This window comes from Hetaerina americana, unplaced genomic scaffold (assembly GCF_022747635.1).
Source record: "Hetaerina americana unplaced genomic scaffold, ioHetAmer1.1.p SCAF_60, whole genome shotgun sequence".
NCBI classification, from domain to species: Eukaryota; Metazoa; Arthropoda; class Insecta; order Odonata; family Calopterygidae; genus Hetaerina; species Hetaerina americana.
In genome coordinates, this window is record NW_027287206.1 from 2,856,979 (window position 1) to 2,878,787 (window position 21,809).

General features: G+C 35.3%; 1 protein-coding gene across 1 annotated transcript in view; it reads right to left on the reverse strand.

The window, feature by feature from the left end:
* Nucleotides 1-21,809, reverse strand: part of Cad88C (cadherin 88C) — a 63,547-nt gene that overhangs the window by 7,621 nt on the left and 34,117 nt on the right. The window contains exons 18-30 of the mRNA XM_071594395.1: nucleotides 20,907-21,064; nucleotides 20,632-20,813; nucleotides 20,325-20,548; nucleotides 18,135-18,323; nucleotides 17,675-17,807; nucleotides 17,386-17,546; nucleotides 14,599-14,838; nucleotides 13,602-13,787; nucleotides 12,046-12,182; nucleotides 11,760-11,958; nucleotides 7,439-7,631; nucleotides 7,216-7,348; nucleotides 7,007-7,129 (exon numbers count right to left, since the gene is read on the reverse strand). Of these exons, the coding sequence (XP_071450496.1) occupies nucleotides 7,007-7,129; nucleotides 7,216-7,348; nucleotides 7,439-7,631; nucleotides 11,760-11,958; nucleotides 12,046-12,182; nucleotides 13,602-13,787; nucleotides 14,599-14,838; nucleotides 17,386-17,546; nucleotides 17,675-17,807; nucleotides 18,135-18,323; nucleotides 20,325-20,548; nucleotides 20,632-20,813; nucleotides 20,907-21,064 (2,258 nt within the window). The remainder of the gene's footprint in view (nucleotides 1-7,006; nucleotides 7,130-7,215; nucleotides 7,349-7,438; nucleotides 7,632-11,759; nucleotides 11,959-12,045; nucleotides 12,183-13,601; nucleotides 13,788-14,598; nucleotides 14,839-17,385; nucleotides 17,547-17,674; nucleotides 17,808-18,134; nucleotides 18,324-20,324; nucleotides 20,549-20,631; nucleotides 20,814-20,906; nucleotides 21,065-21,809) is intronic.

Below are 21,809 nucleotides of genomic sequence, written 5' to 3' on the forward strand. Positions count from 1 at the left end.
AAAGTGATATACTTTTTTGTGTTTGAACAAGTATTTAAGAATGACAATGCAGAAATAATTTTGATGAACACATATTGAATTTGAAGAAATAAAAAATTGACAATTTTTCATACACGATGCATTCCATATTTCTTTGAAAATAAAGGGTTACTTACAAACCGTGACAGTGTGAACTTCTTTTTATCTTAAAAATAGAAAAAAATTGAAATGGTAAATTACCTCCATATAGTTAATGATTGAAAAATTTTAAAATATCAACACTGTCTCATGAATCTATCAGACTCAGGTCTGTATTCAGGAACAACTCAAAACAAAGAAGATACAGCAACCATACATCAATACTAGTGTTGCTTCTCCTACATATCTGTATTTGGAGACAACAGTCTTCTCGTGAAGGGGGAGATATCTTTGATACAATATCTTGTTGCATGTTGTCACCTATTTGAGGGATATAGAGGCTTTAATCAGGCCAATCAATATTCATGCATACTTTTTGAACTTATTATTTACAACATGCCATTACTTCATTTAAAGTTTGCAGAGGAAGGGTGAAATCGGTGCGCTGTACAGCAAAGTTAAATCTTTATCAGGAAGCAAGAAAGGGAGATCTATGCTAACAGTTAGAGATAGGGCGGGTGAGATAATAGTTGACACAGGAAAAATCCAAGAGAGATGGAAGGAATATATAGAAGAACTGTATAGTAAAGAACTTAGACCAACAAAGTTAGACATAGAAAAGGAAATTGACGTAGAGGAAGATAGCTTAGGTCCAGGCATACTCGACGATGAGATAGATAGGGCATTAAGGGAGATGAAACTAAATAAGGCCATGGGGGTGGATAACATTCCCGCGGAACTATTCAAATGTTTAGGTAAATGTGAGAGGAAGAGGCTATATGGAATCATTTGTAGTATCTATGAGGAAGGAATCTGGCTGGAAGACTTTGTGAGATCAGTTTTAGTTCCTATTCCGAAAAAGGTAAAGGCTAAATCATGTGAGGACTACAGGACGATAAGTTTGATATCCCACACTGCTAAAGTTGTTCTCAGGATCATAAACAAAAGGATAGAGAGTAGGGCAAATGATTACTTATGGGATGATCAGTTTGGGTTTAGGAAGGGGAGAGGTACGCGTGATGCCATTGCAGTAATGAGATTATTAATCGAGAGGAATATAAAATACAACCAGGAGGTATTTGCCTGTTTCGTAGATTTTAAAAAAGCATTTGATAGAGTGAATTGGGAAAAACTAATGGGTATATTGCAGAAAATAGGAATAGATTGGAGGGAAAGGAGGCTAATCCGCAACCTGTACATGTCTCAGACTGCTCAGGTGCGGGTGGGGAACGGGGAGTGCGGATGGGCAGTGTTAGGAAGAGGTGTAAGGCAGGGTTCCCCATTATCACCATTGCTGTTCAACCTGTATGCAGAGGTAATGATCAAAGAGGCATGGGAAGAACTGGAGGTAGAAATGAAAGTGGGCAGGGAATTCGTAAAATCAGTTAGGTTCGCAGATGACCAAGCTTTAGTTTGTAAGTCAGCGAAGGGGTTGCAAGCATTGCTGAGTGAATTGGAAATTCAGTGCGACAGGTATGAGATGAGAATCAATATTAATAAAACAAAGGTTATGCGATTTTCTAGAAAGAAAAAGGCCAAGCTCAACAGTAGAATAGGAGGGCAAAAACTAGAGCAGGTAGAACAGTTGACATATCTCGGAAGTGTTTTGGATCAACACGGTCAAAGTAGTAGGGACGTAAGGAGAAAAATTGCGCTAGGCAAAGAGGCTTTTACAATGAGGAGGGAGTTGATGAGAGGGACGTTGAGTAAGGATATTAAGAAAAGACTCGTAAAAACTTTGATATGGAGCGTAGCTATGTACGGCGCGGAAATGTGGTCATTGAAGCAAGAGGATAAACGTAGACTTGAGGCTTTTGAAATGTGGGTGTGGAGAAGAATGGAGGAGGTGAAGTGGACAGAGAAGAAAAAAAATGAGGAAGTACTTGTTATGGTGGGCGAAGAGAGGGGTTTGTTGGGAGAAATCCTATGGAGGCAGGACAAGTGGATGAAGGGGGTATTAACCGGTAGTGGGATGTTGAAGACTGTGATAGGGATGGTAACTGGGATGAAAGGTGGAAGAAGGTACTCAGAGATGAAGAGGGACCTGATGTAGAGTAGGATGTTGTGTTTTCATAGGAGTCACAAAATATTTATTTAGGAGCTGTGTCCATCCAAAAACCTACCTTAACTGGTAGATTACCTAATAATAATAATAATAATAATAATAATAATAATAATTACTTCATTTTTGTATTGGGGTGTTGTTTGGATAAAAAGACAACAATAATATACGTACTTTCATATTTTATCATACTAACAACAGTGGTCTTCAATGCTATATATTGGCCCATTTGGTAGCATGTTCAGGTTAAGTATTTTATTTTATAATTATTCCACAAATTAGTTTAATTCCTTCTGTTCACAATAAGAAAATACTATAACTACTAATGTTTGAAGTAAGTTTATTTTTAATATATGCACTTATTAAAACTTTTTGTGACACATAGTGTTGTGGCACATGTTACCATAGTTTTCCTCTTTAGCTTATCTATTTGTGTTTCTGAATTCTCATCTTGATGGTTTAGATTCAAAAATATTCCTCTTTTTAATTTGTTATATAAATATTGAGAAAAAAGTAGAACTGCTGCTATACACTCCTTACTCCCTTTGTCATTAAAATGTTTGTGGTGCATAAAATCTATTAAGTCTTAACTATTATTGTAATCCAATTTACAGCAAGAGTATGACTATGCATCTTCTAGAAGAAATACTTTTCAATTAATTAGAGAAATCAGTTTTTTCAGAACTATGAACTGCATGATGGGAATGATAATCTAAATATAAGCTACCATTGCGTGTACAACTTTTTAGTTCTGTCTACATTACATAACCACTGGTTAATTTCTAATTTGTTAGTACTCTATAAGGTAATTTATTCTAAGGAGGACTCTAGTGATTTACTTAGTCATATATTTATTTGAATTCCAAGCCACCTCACCTCTAAGTGTACCTCCAACTGTTTACACTCCTGTTAACAAAGCTAATTGGACTTATAATTCATTTATAAATAGTATATTGGGATACGGCAATCTCTATCTTGACAAAATAAACACTTTTGACTGTACTATGAATCAACTAAGTATTGCTATCACATAAGAAAATACTTAGCAATCACAACTTATTACCTAGAACAGTAAAGGTATTTTTGTTATGTGACAATTAATTATTGGTTTTTGTAGTAGTAATTTTAGGGGAGATGACTGACAGCCAAGGCCATTTATGACATTACGGGTGGATGGGAAAGGAGGAAGGATGGAGAGAAACCTGGCATCAGCATTAGCCTATTCTTTATGAAAGGCACCAAGGGGTCCACAGCTTAACATCCAATCCAACAGATGGTGCACTCACTTAAAGTGCTCTCCACATGCACCTCAAGTAGGGATCAGGATACCACTGAAATATGTGTTGCCTCCAGGATTCAAACCCAGGCCCTCAGGGAGGGAAGTATGCTAGCCTCCACACCATTGCAATCCCCTTGATTATTGTTGTATTCTTGTTTTTCTACTTCAAATTAGATTTAACAAGTACTATACTTACTTCATTACTTTGGTTTACCAGGAGTACAAGTACAAAATGAGGATTTAAAAATAAATATTTGGAATAATGATAAAAAGAGCTTTATTCAAAGTATGCTCCATTGCTAGTTAGAAATTTTACCCATCTTTCAGGCTATTTGCAGATACTACGCCAGTAAAAATCTTTCCCTTTTACCACATGCCATTCATGGAGTCATTTTTTCACATCTTTGTACAAACCAAAGTGCTTCTCAGCAAATGAATGACCCATCAATGCAAACAACTGGTAATCGGAAGCAGCCAAGTCAGGTGAGTAAGTCACATGGGGTAGAACTTCCCAGCTGAGTGCTTCCAACATGTCACAAACCGGTTTTGCCGTATGTTATTGAGCATTGTCATGAAGAAAAATCACCTTGTGTTGCCCATTTTGGTATTCTTGTCTTTTTTCAAGCAGCAAATGGTTCAACTTGAACAATCATTGTTGGTGGTATTCAGTATTAACTGTTTTATCAGGTTTTAATGGCTCATAATAGACCACACACCTCTAGTCCCACTCAACACAAAGCATCATCTTTCTACCACAGCAATATGGTCTTACAGTTGATATGTATGGTGCATCTGGGTCTACCCATGATTTTGCCCTTGGGATTCTCAAAATAAATCCACTTTTCATCCCCAGCCACGATACAATGCAAAAACAACTTCCTTTTGTATCGTGTGAAAGACAATTTCCCATGTGTTTTTGCACCTCTCCATCTCCCTGTTGCTTAACGCATGTGGTACCCATCTGCCGGTCTTCTAAATCTTTTCCATATCTTTTAGGTGATTAGAAACAGCTTGTTGACAATTGCTCAATCACTCTGTGAGTTGTTTTTGTGTTTGTGAATCATCTTTGTCCAGAAATGCTTGCAAGTCCACATCTTTGTACCTTTTTGGTGGTTTTCCATGTTTCTTGTCTGCAGCATCAAAGTTGCTACTTTTGAAACACCAAAACCATCGTTCACACTTATCTTGCAATGGAGCATGTTCACCATATGCTTCTCAAAGTAATCGGTAGTAAGCAGTTTTCCTCAAATGAAAACAAAAAATTAATGCTGTGCGCAAATACACTTTGTTTGGTATACATTTTGACACATTGAACGCAGAAATACAACACTATGCAAACACTTTTTCAATTTATCACTCATATGCCTCTGGCACTTGCTAATGGCAAAACAAAATGGCGTAAGTGTCAAATCTTGATACCACCGACTGCATTGTTGCTTTATTTGTTTTCTGAAATCTGCATTTCGTACTTGTACACCTGGTATATGTTATTTTTCATTGCATAACTTTTAGATTGTTTTTCATTATAACTATAAGTAACTGATGTTATATTTTATATTAAATTATTATCACTATGCCCAACAAAACCCATAGAAAATAGGATTAATCCCAATTGATGGTTTGATGGGTAAAAGGTAGAGCTATCTTATTAAGCCCTATGTGTCAAGTGAAATATACAAATTAGCAGGATAGGGGGACTAGTTCCTTTCCTATGCTACCAATGGTTTCCTGAATTTCCGTTTCCCAAAAAAAATCACTCAGCTTGGGAAATAAATAGAAGTGACAGTTTCAAGTGCATATTTGCAACAAAGTTTTAGGGTATATATAGTACCTATTTAGGAAGTATTTCATTTTTTATATTATTATTAAACGATTAATTTGACATTGCCCTTTTGTCATTGAGGTTTTCGCACCACTAATTGTAAAAGAAAGACCATGGCTGTTCCTATATAATTATATACATTTCTTAAAAAAATACTTTTCTCAGATAACTTTGTTTTTAGAAAGTCAACACTTTTAAACAAAAGATTTCGAGGCTGAATCTGGTAAAGAGTATCTTAAGACAACCAGGTCAATCTAATTTCACATTTTTAGTACTTACAGGGTCCGTACAATAAGTATCGTGACTGGTTTGCTGTAGCCTCAACGGAGTGGTGGATGGGGGTCCGACCGGTCGCCTTGGTAGAGGGGTCCCCCACCACTCAGGCGCTTAGTTCAGTTGCCTCCGGGCATGTGTTGAGACAGGAGGTAGATTTTTGTTACGTGTGATTGTTTGTGGTGTCGTCATGCCAGAATGGAGCATACCGTTGAGCAACACTACGCTATGAAGTTTTGCTTTAAACTCGGAAAATCCATGTTGGAGACCCTTGAACTCATTAAACAGGCTCATGGGGATGATGCCTTAAGCCACACAAGAGTTTTTGAGTGGAACAAAATGTTAAAGGAAGGCCAGGAGCTCAGTGAAGACAAGCACCAAGTCGGATGCCCGAGGACCGCTCGAACTGATGCTCAGGTGGCCAAAGTGAAAAAAGTTTTGGACTCTGACAGGCGTTTAACCATCCCCCTTATCAGTGAGGAGACTGGCCTTTCAGTCGGAACCGTCCACACCATTGTAACAGAGGATCTTGCAATGAGGAAAGTGTGCGCGAAGCTGGTGCCGAAAGTCTTGAGCCAGGAACAAAAACTGTCGCGGGTGGAAATTTGGCAAGAAATTTTGGACTACGTCCAGGAAAATGAAGATTTTCTTGACCACATTATTACCTCAAAGGATAGCTTGGAAGGAGCTCAAAGGATATCGGTTCGACTCCATCGAGGCAGTTCAAGGGACGATGACAAAGGCTCTCAACAGTATTCCGGAAACCGACTTTCAGCAGGCTTTTGACGAGTGGCAGATGCACTGAACTACAGGTGTATCGATGCAAGAATAATGTATTTTGAAGATTATTAAGTAATTGTAATGATAACTGCAATAAATTTTGAGTTTTGGAACCAGTTCCGAAACTTATTGTACGGACCCTGTATATAACTTTTGCCTCAAGTTTGCAACTTAAAGAGTATATTTGAATAGTAACTGTAAAGAGGGTGTATTTATGTTAGTGACTGCAGGGATACTGTGTGATCTTTTGATGTTTAATATATAATTTACAAAAATGTGGGTTGAAATAGTCCAGGGGTAGAGCTTTGGACTACTGACTGGAGGGCCCAGGTTTGATACCTGGGCAATCCTCTCTGGGCACCTGCAGCTCCATCCAAGCTACGTGATTTTTTGGTACTATATCTTCCTGGGAAACCATAGCCTGCACAGAGATAGGAACTGGCCCCCCTACCCTGATTTGTGAATTTTACACACCATCAGGCTTAGTACTGAGTGAACTCTACCATCACCTATCAAATTGACCTTTGGGCTGATTACTGTGTTTATGGTAAATAATAAAGTAAAAAGGGATGGTGTTATTAAACTTAATATATAGGTAATACTTGAAGTCGCAAAGATTATTTATTCCACCATAAGCATTATGATAAATTATACTGTAATTTATGATAATCACCCTGTGCATGTTCCCCCATAGATACACAGCTGGCCAAAACACGGCTTGATATCATGTGAAAAAGATACTGAATCTTCATTGACTACAGCATTTTCATCTAGAGAGTCTCTTGCTGAAGTATGGCTGAAATAAAGTAATTTAATTTGTAAATGTCATGAATAATATTTAAAAATATTTTATGGCCTCATCAAAATTATAAATATATGCACCTGAGGGAGTCATCTTCTTTGTACCACTCATTCTCATATGCTTGCATCCAAATCGGATTTGAGCCTTCAACACTATGCTTGTTGGTGTTTGGAACTCTACCCACTCCTCTGTTTATGTCTGAATCATTAGATCCTATGCAAAATAGTAAACATAATGTAAAGGATAATAGTTTTAATTTTGAAAACATTTCACTTTATTGTTGTCAAGAAAAGAGAAACTAACCAAATGCTGTTGCAGTGGCAGCTTTTAATTGGCGCTGATACCGGGATCTCTGAGCAAGGCATAGTGATGTTGTCAGTACCAGCAAAAGTGTAAGAAGTAGGGTGCTGCCTGCTAGCCATGCCACCATCATACCCTCTTGCTCATCCTTAAATGCTCTCAATTCTGCTGGCTGTGTGTCTAAGACATTAAAATCCTATAACCACAGAAGTAAAAAGATGTTGATTACCACCTTTGACATGAAAATATGGAATCATTAATACAAAATAATTATTTTTTGCCTCCATAACACCATGCCAAAGCTATCCAATGATTGAGCATTGAAAATTAGTTAAAAAGGTGACTTTTGAATTCTTTTAAATGTTGAATTTGAATTTTTGTATTCACATTTACAGCATGAAAACCTATCTCAATGGCTGCTTGTCCTCAAAATAAGTTTTTTTATAGATCTCCTCAGAACCTTCAACAACTCTTAGGGTGGATTGGATATATTTACTTTTGTAAAATTTCTCATTGCTCATTACATGTCTTCCCTGAAAATATTGAAATGAGCAGAATTTGACAAAATGGAACAATTTCTCGCATTTATACCATGTGCAGTGCAGCCATATGAGACATTTCGACTCATTTTATCTCAGTGAGTAAACTAAGTAATTTGCTTGGATAATGAAGATTATATTTTTTGCGTTGCTAAACTTAATTGATTTTCCTTTTCTTTAAAAAACTTAAAGATTTTATATCAGTATTGTTGGAATGAGCTCTTAATAATATTTTCAAATGCCTACAACTCTGAATGGCACACCTCTTGTGATGGATGGATGCATTTATTGATTGGCTGGATTAGAAATATTGTAATTCAGGACTCCATGCCATTAATTTAATGTATATTTGACAAAACTAATATTCATTATGATGAGGTATGGAGCACAACTTATGTTCGCACATATACTAGAGAAAATAATAAGTTCCATACACAGAACAAAGTATAGTCACAGATTATAAAACAAAATGTGAGTAATCATAAAGCTCCTTTTATGCCCTTTAAGAATGTGCAAGCTTGGCAGTCTTTAAGTTCAATTACCATATTTTCCCATCGATAATGTGCACCTTAAGTTTAACGCGCACCCAGAACTTTGTAATTATCATGAATTTGTATGACAACCCCCCACCCAGGGGGCTTAATAGTTATCTTGAACGTGTATAGATGCTGCGCATCTGTATATGTCTATATGTATATATATATATATATATATATATATATATATATATATATATATATACTCATTTATATAGAAAAAGATATAAGGAAAAGGGATAGGAACACACACAAAGGACGAACACAGGAGAGGTGGGGAAGGTGGAATCCAGCAGATCACGAATGTAAAAATATTTCCTAGACCGGGATTTGAACTCCGGATCTTTCCACTTGCCGGGCAGAGGCTCTTAAACACTTGAGCTATCCAGGAAACTTAATTTACATTGAGATCTGTAATGCTTTATGCAACCAAGTGCCCCGATTCTTTGGCCAAGAGATGGCAATAGGGAGCTGTTTCACTCACCAAAGGTGAAATAGACAAGACCCACAGAGGAAAGGATAGTAGTAAAGGAATCATACAACATCATAAAGGATAAGAACAGTGTGTTTCGTGGCACGCATAGCCAGGAGAAGAGACGAGCCACATTGGCCTAATACACATTCAAACACGAAATCCCGCCAAACGACAAACAAATACTCATTTATATAGAAACAGATATAAGGGAAAGGGATAGGAACACACACAAAGGACGAACATAGGAGAGGTGAGGAAGGGGGAATCCAGCAGATCACGAATGTAAAAATATTCAGTCCAGGAAATATATATATATATATATGCATAAGCACTTAAAAATTATATATATATATATTATATATATATATATATGTATGTATATATATATATGTATATATATATATATATGCATAAGCACTTAAAAATTATATATATATATTATTTATATATATATATATATATATATATATATATATATATATATATATATGTGTATATACATATATGCATAAGCACTTAAAAATTATATATATATATATATATATATATATATATATATATATATATATATATATATATATGTATATGTATATATATATGTATATATATAATGGGCTGACACAATATAACACAAATAGAAAAGAATAGACACATTTAAAAGAACACTCACACGGTAAATTGTTCGAGCTTTCGGCCCTCTCAGAGGCCTTCTTCAAGAGAGACTGAAAATATGCTATTGCAGAGGAGAGGGGAAAGAGCTATGGGCGTGGAGGGGAGGTGTGGAGGGAATGCTGAGAGGGAAATTAAATATGGCGGTTTAGGGTGGGAATTTTAAAGGAACGGAAGGATAGTATGTAGGCGGATTCACGAGTTCTCACCTCTATGTTGGTGGCTGAATCAGGTAGGGATTCTAGGATGCTTAGAGCAAAACACTGGTCGAATGAAAGGTTGTGGGAATTGGCGTGTGAAGGGATAGGAAGAGAAGAGAGTGAGGCAGAATTGCAGGAGTACCGGTGATTATTCATTCGGATGGATAAGGGGGTAATGCATTCACCTATGTAAAAGGAAGTGCAATGCTTGCATGATAAAAGATAAATAATATTTTTTGAGAGGCAATTAGCGTGGGAACGAGGTGAGGGGGCTATGAGGGGATGTAGGGAAAGGGGAGTAGGCATAATAAGAGGACAGGTTTTACATCGGGGGCGGTTGCAAGTTGGGGAAATATTGGGAAACTTGTCACGGGGGGGCGCCAAAGGGTTGGTGGATCTCAGAAGGTTTTTGAGATTAGCGGGTCGTCTGTATGCGATAGATGGATAGATAGGATGGATATATATATATATATATATATATATATATATATATATATATATATATATGCATAAGCACTTAAAAATTATATATATATATATATATATATATATATATATATATATATATATATATATATATATATATATATATATATATATATATGCATAAGCACTTAAAAATTATATATATATATATATATATATATATATATATATATATATATATATATATATATATATATATATGTATGTATATATATATATATGTGTATGTATATATATATATGTGTAAAAATACTTCTATATCCATATACTAATAGATGGTCACAACCAAAGAATACATGAAACCAAATTGCCTGCGGCTATATCTACCGTAAGTATTCAGAAGATTAGAGCCAGGCCATTGAAATTCATTCCAAACAACAGAAGGAGCAACAAATAAGCAATATTTACACGCCAACACAATATGTCGCCTTATTCCTTTTCCGTTATGATTCGTGAGTTGACTCGGGACAAAGGTTTGTCTGCCCTTTTATTTGCCATATAAATTAACTTTCAGCAAATCAAATATAAAAGAAATAAAAGAATGAATGAAATAGAATATTCATGTTTTGTTTACTTTACTTTGCTTTGTTAGTATCAGCCATCAGTTGTTCTAGACACCCTCCAAGTTCTATGAAAGTGCCGCCTGCATGGTGATTGTTTCAAACCTGAATTTAGTTAAGCATTTAAAATTTAGAATTTTATCAAGAAAATTACTCATGGAGAAGAAAATTGTGTACAGCCATGTTCAAGCTAGAAGTCATCAATTTTGCAAGAGAAAAAGGAAATGACGTGGCTGCCAGGATTTATCTATTAATAAGTTTTTTAAATCAAAGTTAAGTTCTAGTTGGGAAAAGTATATTATGTCTGGTATGAAAGACTGCACAGAATCAGGAAGGATTAAAACAGTGTTATATGAAGAAATAAGCCCGCGGATCCTGGAAAGTTGGTAGGGTGTCAGAGGAACTCGTATGAAAAAAGGATTTGAAAAGGCTTTAGGCAATATTTCAATGCCAGTGCTAGAAGATGAGGAAGAGAATTTTTTCTTCATCCCCATTTTAAGCTAAAGCAATCCAACATTAAGATTATGTAATGTTAATCCTGGAAGATCAAAATTTCAAGAAAATTTGAGGAGACAAACCTATGGAAAACAAGCATCTTGGTTTCTTTCTTTGTGTACCATATTGGTAAAAGATATTAGCAAGTATTTGCTATTAACTTAAAAGTGGTTTGTTTACATTAAAATTTTAAAATTCCTACCTTCATTAAAATAAAATGAAAATACATATGTAAAGGAAATGAAAATACTAAAAAATGTCAAATGCTTAAAAAGAGCTCAGACAATAAAAATTTAGCAATTAGTACATACACAATTACAATGCACTGATATATTGATATATGAGTAATTAAAATCTGCCTTACCTTAAATAACTCATCTAACTGCTCAATATTATGATCAACAAGTCGGAGCACATCATCAACTTCCATTATTGAATTATTCCTGTGCTCAACAAAATGAAGGTACAGATCAGTTTTTGTTTTATCCACAGAGCCATCTTGGTTTTCATGAACTTTGTATTCATCTGCATTGACAATTGTTCCAGTGACATTTCCTAGAATCCTGGAAAATAATGCAATGTCACTATCATATGTAGGAATTATAGCTCATTATGAAAAAATAAAATATCAATCTATAAAGTGAACTTACTCCCGAAAAATGTCTATTTTTTCTCGAACTTCTGGAGGGTGTTGTCTCAAAACAAATTTTAATCGTTGATCTTCTCGGAGCAAATAAATTAAAACTTTCGCTGTGTCAGAAAGACCATCTGTGTCATTAGCTAAAACCTGTATCATTAAAAATATTAACAAGCAATTAAAGATGATATTCACTGTACAATTTAGCTGATAACCTCTCTCTGCCTCTATTTATATCAGAAAAGTAACAGCCATAAAGAAGTACTGTTGACAAATTTTTGAGGAACTCTTTGTTATGACAATCCATTCTAGTTACTATAGAGATACAATTCATTGACAATAATTGAAAAATGGAGTTGTAGATGAGTTCCTTATCTCAAAGGGAAGTCTAGAAAACCACATCAAAAAATTTCTTAGCTAATGGGACAGAATTGTATTTTCTAAGAAGTCCCTATTTTTCCAATGTCAAATGAACAGTTGGCATATGTTTGCCTATATTTATTCCTAATTTGCATTAGTGTTTTCAAAAACTTCAGATGTAAAATGTTATAAACTCCTCTATCAAAATTCTTCAAATAAGTAATGATTTAGAAGAATAATATTCTTTGACAAAGAAGCTAGTTTCAGTTACCAACTCAGGTTAAAGTCAACGTCAGGTTCACCTTTTTTAAGCTTCACTTTGATCTTACCCATTATGAATTATTAGATTAAAGTTATTAATTACTACAAAGACATTTGAACTTAGGTTGCATTCAATAATCCTCATGTGGTATATATTAAAATTTGGCAAGGAATTGGACAAACTGAATGCTTATGCAGCACCACTTGGTAAATTGATATAGATAATAGTCATATTGATTGATATAGATAAAAAATCATAAGTTCTATTAAGAAGTTTGATAATTTTTAATGAACTTTAAATGCACTTAAATGGCTGAGGTCATATCTCGGTATTTACTCAGTACCATACAATCCATAAATTAAAAACACAGCACCCACATTTTAGGCAAAACTTGGACTCACAGGTTTTGGAGGCTGCAGCATGTTACTCATCAGCCTCAATGATCATATTGATAGCATTGAGCTCTTACGGCTAGTAGTATTGAATAAATGAAAAACTCCTATAGCTGTAAACAGTTAACCTTAACAAAGTACAAATGAGATTAGTTGGCTAATGCCACAAGTCAAGGATGGGGTAAAAGGTAAAAAGGAAAGGGATAAGAAAGGTGAATACGAATACGCGTATTTCGGCCACAAAGTAGCCTTCTTCAGCGTGCTGAAGGTGGATCGTCACGACAGCACAAGTTGAAGTGAGGACTTGATAATTTTGGAGCGGAGGATAAGGGAAATAAATCTTGCCACCTGCCACTCATAAATTACTGCATATGTTAGCTGGGAAAACCACAATGCTGTGACTGGGTTATTATTTTTCAATGGCAATACATGAATTTGAACCTAGTACTGGCTTGTCACTAGCTGACTCCTCTACCCATTAAGTAAAACTGTATCAAGTGACCTATTTATTAGATGAATTTCTCTGATTATGGAGCTGATTAATTGCATTCTTACCATAAATTCAAAATATCCTTTCATGCCTTTTTGTGGATCAAAATTAAGAAATATGCCTCCAGTGTATTTATCTACAATGAAAGGATCACTCCAAATATTTTCTAAGCCTTCAGCAAGCCTTTGCTGAATTCCACCGAATATGTAATAGCTGATGATAGCATTTTCCCCAAAGTCATTGTCATGAGCCTGTAAAGAAATTTTGAAAACATCAGTAAGTATATTAACATTTTTAAGTTCACAAGTTTTTGGAATGTTTTACCTAATTATGATAATTTATGATATTTATTCATCTGTGGAAACAAGTTTTCAATTTCAGTAGTACCTACCCCTGTTTCAAACCACCAACTGGGATGTTAGCATGCTGTTATCAGACCTCTCAGCTCAACACAAGTTGTTGAGGGAGGTTGCTGGGAGGTGTGGCCCCAAGGGGTTCACTGAGCATGTCATTTGTACATGTACTTTATAATTAAATGTGAATGCTGGCTCCCAATTTACAAATATATAGCTCTAGTAGACACACTATCAGGATATGTATACACACACTAATAGGATATGCATACGCAAACACACACATATGTATATATATGGATAATCCAAAAATCTTTAAATTAAAACTGATTCACTCTGATATCTATCCCCAATACTGATGAAAAAAGACACTTGGCATTTCCATATGATGTAATTTTATAATGAACTAGGTTTCGACACAGCATTAAATCTTCAGGTATTTTCAGGTAAAATGAGAAACAAATGCCTTTATAAATGAGATCGCCAGCTATTATGCAATTTTCATTGTACAGAGAATTTATTAGTTTACTCTGTATCTTAAAAATACCAATATGCAGCAGTTTCACAAAGCTTTTACAATGGATATTGTGCCAATACTGTCTACTCTTTCTGGAAACTGAAATGCATGCCATACATTTTACCAGAGAGTGCTTATGATATTTAATCAGCAGGATATAACTACTTAAATAGGGCTGCTCTTGAAAGTTACCTTCACAATCATAAATTCATTTCCAAAATCAGCATTTGTTGAAACTCCTCCAGTGAAAACTTTCTTCAGAAAATTAGGTGCATTATCATTGACATCAGTCACCATTATAATAACACGAAGGAAAGTATCATCCTCTGGATTGAAGAAGCTAACATTTTCAGGAATAGTGTGGCAATCTTCTGTTGCTTTAATGACCAAAATATGCACTTCTTTATCTTCCCTATCCAGCTCTTTCTCCACCTGAAATATAAGCAATATTTTAGGGCAATAGAATAATTAAAAGTTTATTATATGCAAAAAGGCATACAACACTGTAAAATAGAATTATTAGAAGTTAGGGAAATGAAATCAAACAAGGCTGTTAAGACTGACTTAAATCCCCTCATAACTACTTAAGGGTTTTGTAAGACATGGAAGGAAGAGTTTTATGAGTTATTTCATACCATGTACAAGTATGTTGGAGGAATTTGGCCAGAAGATTTCAACAGATGAGTGTTCATTCCCATGCAAAAAAGGAATAGACAACCAAATGTAGGACAACGATTTCACACACTGATAAGGTTACTTAGAATCATCAATAAGAGGACCAAAAGGTGGGCAAATGATTACTTGGAGAATGATCAGCTTGGGTTGAGGAAGGTGAATGGTATGTACCAAGGCATAATAGTAACTAGGTGACTGATAGAAAGGACATAGAATACAATCAGTATGTGTTTGTTTGTTTTATAGATGCTGAGAAGGTGATTGATAGAATAAATTAGGCAGACTTAATGAATGCATTATAGAAAAGTGGTAGAATGGAACTTATCTGCCACATGTAAATATCTCAGACTGCTCAGATGCGAGTGGTGGGAGTTTGGGCTGGGCAATGTTAGAAATTGGAGTAAGACAGGGGATGGGGTTGTCCCCTATCAGTCATACTTTTCAATGTATACATAGATGAAATGATGAAAGAGGCATAGAAAGAACTCGAGAGAGGAATGAATATTGGGGGGCAACTCATTTTCAGTTAGATTAAAGAATGATCAAGCTTTAGTTTGTCACTCAGCCAAGGGTTGCAAGCATTCCTGATCTTATTGAGATGGTAGTATGGGATGAGGATCGATGTAAACAAAACAAAGTCCACGAATTATTGAAGGAAGACGAAAGCCAAGTTAAATTCTAAAATAGGAGGACAAAAAGAAGAGCTGGTGCAACAATTTGCCTGTCTTGGCAGTGTTTTGAACCAAGATGGTCAAAATTATAGGGATGTAAGAAGAAAAGTTGTACCTGGAAAAGAAGCTTTCTCAAGGGGAAGTAATTGATGACAGTAATGTTGAGAAAAGATGTTAAGAAAAGACTTGTAACAACTTTCATGTGGAGCCTGGTTTTTTCAGTGTGGATACATGTTCATTGAATCAAGATGATATGCGCGGATTGGAAGCTCTTGAAGTGTGTGTTTGGAGAAGAATAGAGAAGTTTAAGTGGACAGATTATAAAACCGCAAAGAAGAACTAGGCATGGTGGTTGAGGAGAGAGAATTGTTGAGAGAAATCTAAGAGAGGCAGGAAAGATGGATTCAAAGCGTTTTGATTGGGAATGGAATTTTAAAGGCTGCAATAGAGGGGAGAACATTAGGCTGGAAAGGTAAGGATGGAAATTGATATACATACTATATAGAATGATGACCTAGAAATGTGCTGACAACATCAGATTTTAAAAAGGAGCTATGGGTACAATATTAAGGTATGTTTTTGATATTTAATCTGGTGCATTACAACATCAACTTTAAAATGAGGACTTTTGGTGGAGAGACTCAGGAGATGGCAACATTGAATAAATGCTGTATGTGCCTCTCTGCACTCACCTATATTTATATTTTGTGTTTTAATATTGTCAAGTGACTACACTAATTGCATATCTTTGGTTGCACACTGATTTTCTTTGAGGGAAACCTGCAGATTGGTGATTTTTTTTAGTGCAATCCATCCTTTCAGAGTATGGATGTTTATTTACAGTAGTGACAACTTCGCGCATTATTACAACCGATTTCATGAATTCACTTTGTTTAGGATTTTTTTGGTTTATAAATATCATAAATAATGTGATCAAACATCCATATTCAACTATTTAGTCCACCGGCACACCAATAACTTTGCAGCACAAGTTAGTATCCACATTCCCCAGAAAATGATATGTGCTACAACAAAATCACATCCCACTTATTCTAAATATAAGGGAGCTCTATTTCTGGGGGTGATTGGACTTTATGTAAAGGCATCCACTCAAGGACACTGCTAAAGGATCCCCTCTCCTGAAGGGGTCAGGGACAGTCCTTTGCCAAGGGCTGGGAAAATATGTGATAGACTGAGAAATCAACCAGGTTTCCCACCCTTGGCTTACATGTTGATAAGAGCATTCTCTTCTTAACTCAGAATGCCATAAATTGATGCATTCCAGCCCACACACTTGGAATCATTCCTACTAAATATTCTTAAGCTTACTTATAATTAGATCAATGTTTAAGCCACAATATATAACACAGGGGATCAATTGTACACATGTGTTCATACAACAGCAACATTGATATTAGTGCCAGACTCAGGTAGAATCTATAATTTGAAACAGGAAAGTAATGCTATGCAACCAGCTGTTAAATACTTTTATCTTAACAGAAACTCATATAATATGTCCTTCAGGTCCAAAATATTAATTTTTCACCCCTTGATTTTTAAGGATTCATTCACTCACTCATCTATTTCATTCAGTATTCTTAGGACATGCCGTTAAAAATATATATCTACTCACCATTATGTAGTGGCTTATAGGATCTAAGGCAAAGGTGCCATCATCATTGCCTCCTACAATGAAATAACATACTATGCTCTTTGGTTCATCTAAATCATCAACATCATCTTGGTCGATGGTTTCAATAATTTTTCGCCTCTCCATTCCTGGAAGCACATGCTCTGTACAAAGAGAATGTTTGAAATATTTGAATTAGATCAACTAATTAGGTACCCTTTGAAACTGTCGATTGCCATAACGAATGGTTGTACATTATGAAATGGGTGTAATCTATGGAAAAATCACAAACCTGTGAAATTGACTGTAAACTCATCAACAAAGAACTGGGGTTCATAGTCGTTGATGTTTTTCACATAAACTGTGAGGTCTAGGTCAGAAGAAAGGGGAGTTGGGATTCCAAGGTCGTAGGCTTCCACTCTTACCTAAATTTAAATGTTATAATTGGATATTTGTGAATTAATATTTCAAAAATTCAACTGTCACAGCATTTATTGGCACACATTTATCAAGTTCTGTGCTTGATGACACAATACTCATATTTTGTTCTTCCTGAAGTATTCAATACACATCAAAACACATATTATTGATAGAGAAATTTATGAGGTAGGTATTAAAATCACACTTTTAGAACAATATAAATATTCAAAGTAAATGTCATGAGTGGAGTGAGTAGGGGAATTAAGTCATCTGAATCTGGATTTAGCACATCACTGGTAAATAAACAAACATATTAATTATTGGAGACTTACCTCATATGTCTTCTGCCTTTCTCTATCAAGTGGATGTTTCAGAGTTATAATTCCAGTAATGTCATCAATTCTAAAGGTCTTCCAGTGCCCCATGGGATCCTGTTTGAGTCTGTATCTAACTTCTCCATTAAATCCAATATCCTTATCAATAGCTTGGACTTGGATAACATTAGTTCCAACAGTGGCATTCTAAATTTGTTGGGAGAAGAACAGTAGAAGAAGAAAATATAAGTAATGTATGAATTGAGTTAAAATACTATTCTCACTCAATCCTTTTTCAATATTTAAATAGTATGTTATAATTATATATTAGTCATCAATAGTAATCTATCACTTAAACAAAGTTTTTGGCTGGTCCCTGACATCTATTAAGTACTCTGTTTCCATTAGCTCCCAGTTGTGTGTCCTGCAGCATTTCTGTATCTATTTCAGCATACTTTGTACTGGAGTTCATGCCATGTAGAATCCCAACTCTCCTCCTTTCTTAACCCACTCACCTTACATTCTCACTTCATCATGGCCTTTAGCTCCTAATGTACACACTAACTCCCAGGATCTCCTTCACTCACTTATTCAGTCTTTAAATTTTGCCTAGCATCCCTATCAACCCTCTTCCCTTGCCGTTTTTTAAATTGTGTCATTAGTCTTCCCCTCAGTCCAAATTAGTCTCTCATTTCGTCTCCACACTCACATCTCAAGAGCCTCTAGTCTTCATTCATCCTCTTGCTGGAAAGACCAGATATTGGATGTATCAATTGTTATACTCCAAATTGAAGTCTTTAATAATCATATGACCACTTATGTTTCTAGCTTAAGCTATTCTCATGCCATCCATGGCATTTCCCTAACATATACCAATATTTAAAAGTGACAGTGATAACAGACAACCATTTCTCCTGTTCCCGCCTATAACAGCCCCCTTAAATGCCGCCTCTATCACCCTATCTATGCCATTTGATTCATGAATAGATTTTGAAATCATACTCTACCCCTCCAGTATACTTCTATATACCATATCACTTGCATCAAATTTTCCCTCTCTATTCCATCAAGTCTTTCTCAAAATACATGAAATGTAGATAGGTATTTGGATTATTTTCTATGCTCCTTTCCACTAATTTTCTCATTCACACAATGGCCTGATATATTCTCAACCCCACAATATTCTCTCTTCCCTTTCTAAACCCAAGCTCATCTTTGCCTAGGTGCATTGTAGTTGGGATTTCAATGTAATCATCTGGTGATGATTTTCATAAAAATCTTTATTGTATTTGACATTAAACTTATAATCCTATAGCCCCCCATACACTGTTACTTTCCTCTTCTTTAGGATGAGGATCAAAATTGATCTAGTGAAGTTGACAAAATTCCTTCCTCATAAATACTGAGTATGAGTCCAAAAAATCTTTTACATTTTTTCTAAACTCATTTGTTATTCTATGAGGATATTATCCATTTCATCTACCTGGTTCACCTTTATTTACAATAATCCTTTCTCTATTTGATAATTTGATCGCAATTTATTCTCATCTAAATCACATTCTTTTTATCATCCAGTTCTTCTACATATTCTTTCTGCCTTCCCTGAATCTCCTCCAGCTCTATTAATAACTTTGTCTTATGTTGTGTAGTTTTCCCTACCCTGTCATGACATTCTCTTACCCTATTGGATGGTAACTCCACTCTTTCCTGCCTCTCAAATGTCTTCATATCCTTACACTGATTTTTCCACCATCTTTCCTTGACTCTATTGGTTGACCAGGCTTATTAGTTAGCTTTTAAGATATTTTTCTCTCAAGGCTGACATTCTTCCATTTCCTTCTCTTTTGCATTCTAAACTCCTATGATCCATGACTTCTTAATTAATGTTCTTTAGTTTTTACCATTCTTATTGTTTCCTTTGCTATTGTTTCTATCTTAATTTGAAGGTCTACCCACCTTTCCTCCAGAATTTCCATCCCCAGGCTTTCATCAAGTTTGTATTTACACTACTATTTTGTTACTCCATGTGGAAATTCAGCATTCCTCTTTCAGATACACTTCTGAATTTTAAATTATATTTTATAGCAACTAAATTATGGTATGGATATGCATAGGTTTTGGTAAAATATTTACTTCATTACACTTTCCAAATGGTTTTTATTAATTTCCAAATATTTGTGTTTCAAAGAAGGTTTGAAGAGAAATTACCTCAGGTACCCGGACTGTGAAGTTTTGTACTGGACTGATGAATTGTGGAGGATTGTCATTGAAATCAGTAACACAAATAGGCACTTCCCTGATAACAAAGTTTGGAGGTATACCCAAATCTTCTGCCTTAATTGTCAAAGAGTAATTTCCATATGAGCCCCGTAGTGAAGTAGCAGCAGTAACTCTGGCTTGCAGATGGTCAATATTTTCTATTCTAAATAATCCTACAAGAGAAGACAGGTTAAAGTTAGAGTTGTTTCCTAAAGGAGAGGAAATAAACAGTTTCTACAGATATGTGTGGACTCACCATTGGAATTTCCATCTACTATTGAGAAAACTATCTGTCCATTTGGAGTATTTGGGTCATCTCCATCTTTTCCACGTACGACTGTAATATCATCTTGAAGATTATGAAATTCCGTTACTGTTGCACATCCATCTGGGATTTCCAGCACTGGGGCTTCATCATTTACATCTACAATGTTTATTCTGGAGTAGGGAGACATTTCTGAGCATCAGAAAGTTTTTTATTTTGACAATTTCATGCACAAATTTCACATGCATATTGATGGCAATAATTACCCTATCTGCTTAAAAGCATTTCGACTTTCCCCACTTGTGTATCCAAATTGGTAGTTATCCCATGCTTCAATGATAAGTGCATACACATTCTGCTCTTCTCTATTCAAAGTTTCTGCTACACTCAACTCTCCTGTTTCTGGATCAATTTGAAATTTGCCCTACGAAAGATTTATATGAGTGATGAATATATTGGTGAGTAAGGTATTATAAAAATGTGGAATTTTAAAATGCTTGGATGATCCTGAATAGTTTTGTCCACTTAATGCCATATTGATGTGATTAGTTTTATATTACACTTAAGTCTGTACAAATGGTTCAGAGTCCTGAAGTATTGCAGAAAACCTTGAATTGCTGCCTAAAATTCATGCATATTTATGTCTGTGTTTCTTCTGGGTTATTCATCGAAGGGACTGAGTTTGATTCCACACACAACCTACATGATTTTTCAGGTATGAACTGTTCCTGGGAAACCACAGGTGATTCATGGAAAGGAACTGGAACCCCACACCCTGATCAGTTAATTTCACATTTCAATGTGCTTAGGTGAGTAATACCATGGGAAATTTATCCTTACCCATCAAATCAACCCTCAGGATGATATTTTGGTTATCAATCATGCCAGTAATGGTGTTGCTAAAAACATTATTGATGAAGGCAATAGGAAAACACATCAATTCTTTATCCCATGACTTTATAATGGGCACAAAAATGAATATGAATCTTGGCAACTAGAGAACCTGGCTCATTGGGATATGGGCTGGGAACAAGATGTTGAAAACCTCAAATGGGTACATACACATATTGATAGACATAGGGAAATGACAAGGACAACATGAATTACTGATGAGATGATTAATAAGATAGCTAATAGAAGGAAATGGATTAATATAAACACAGAATTAG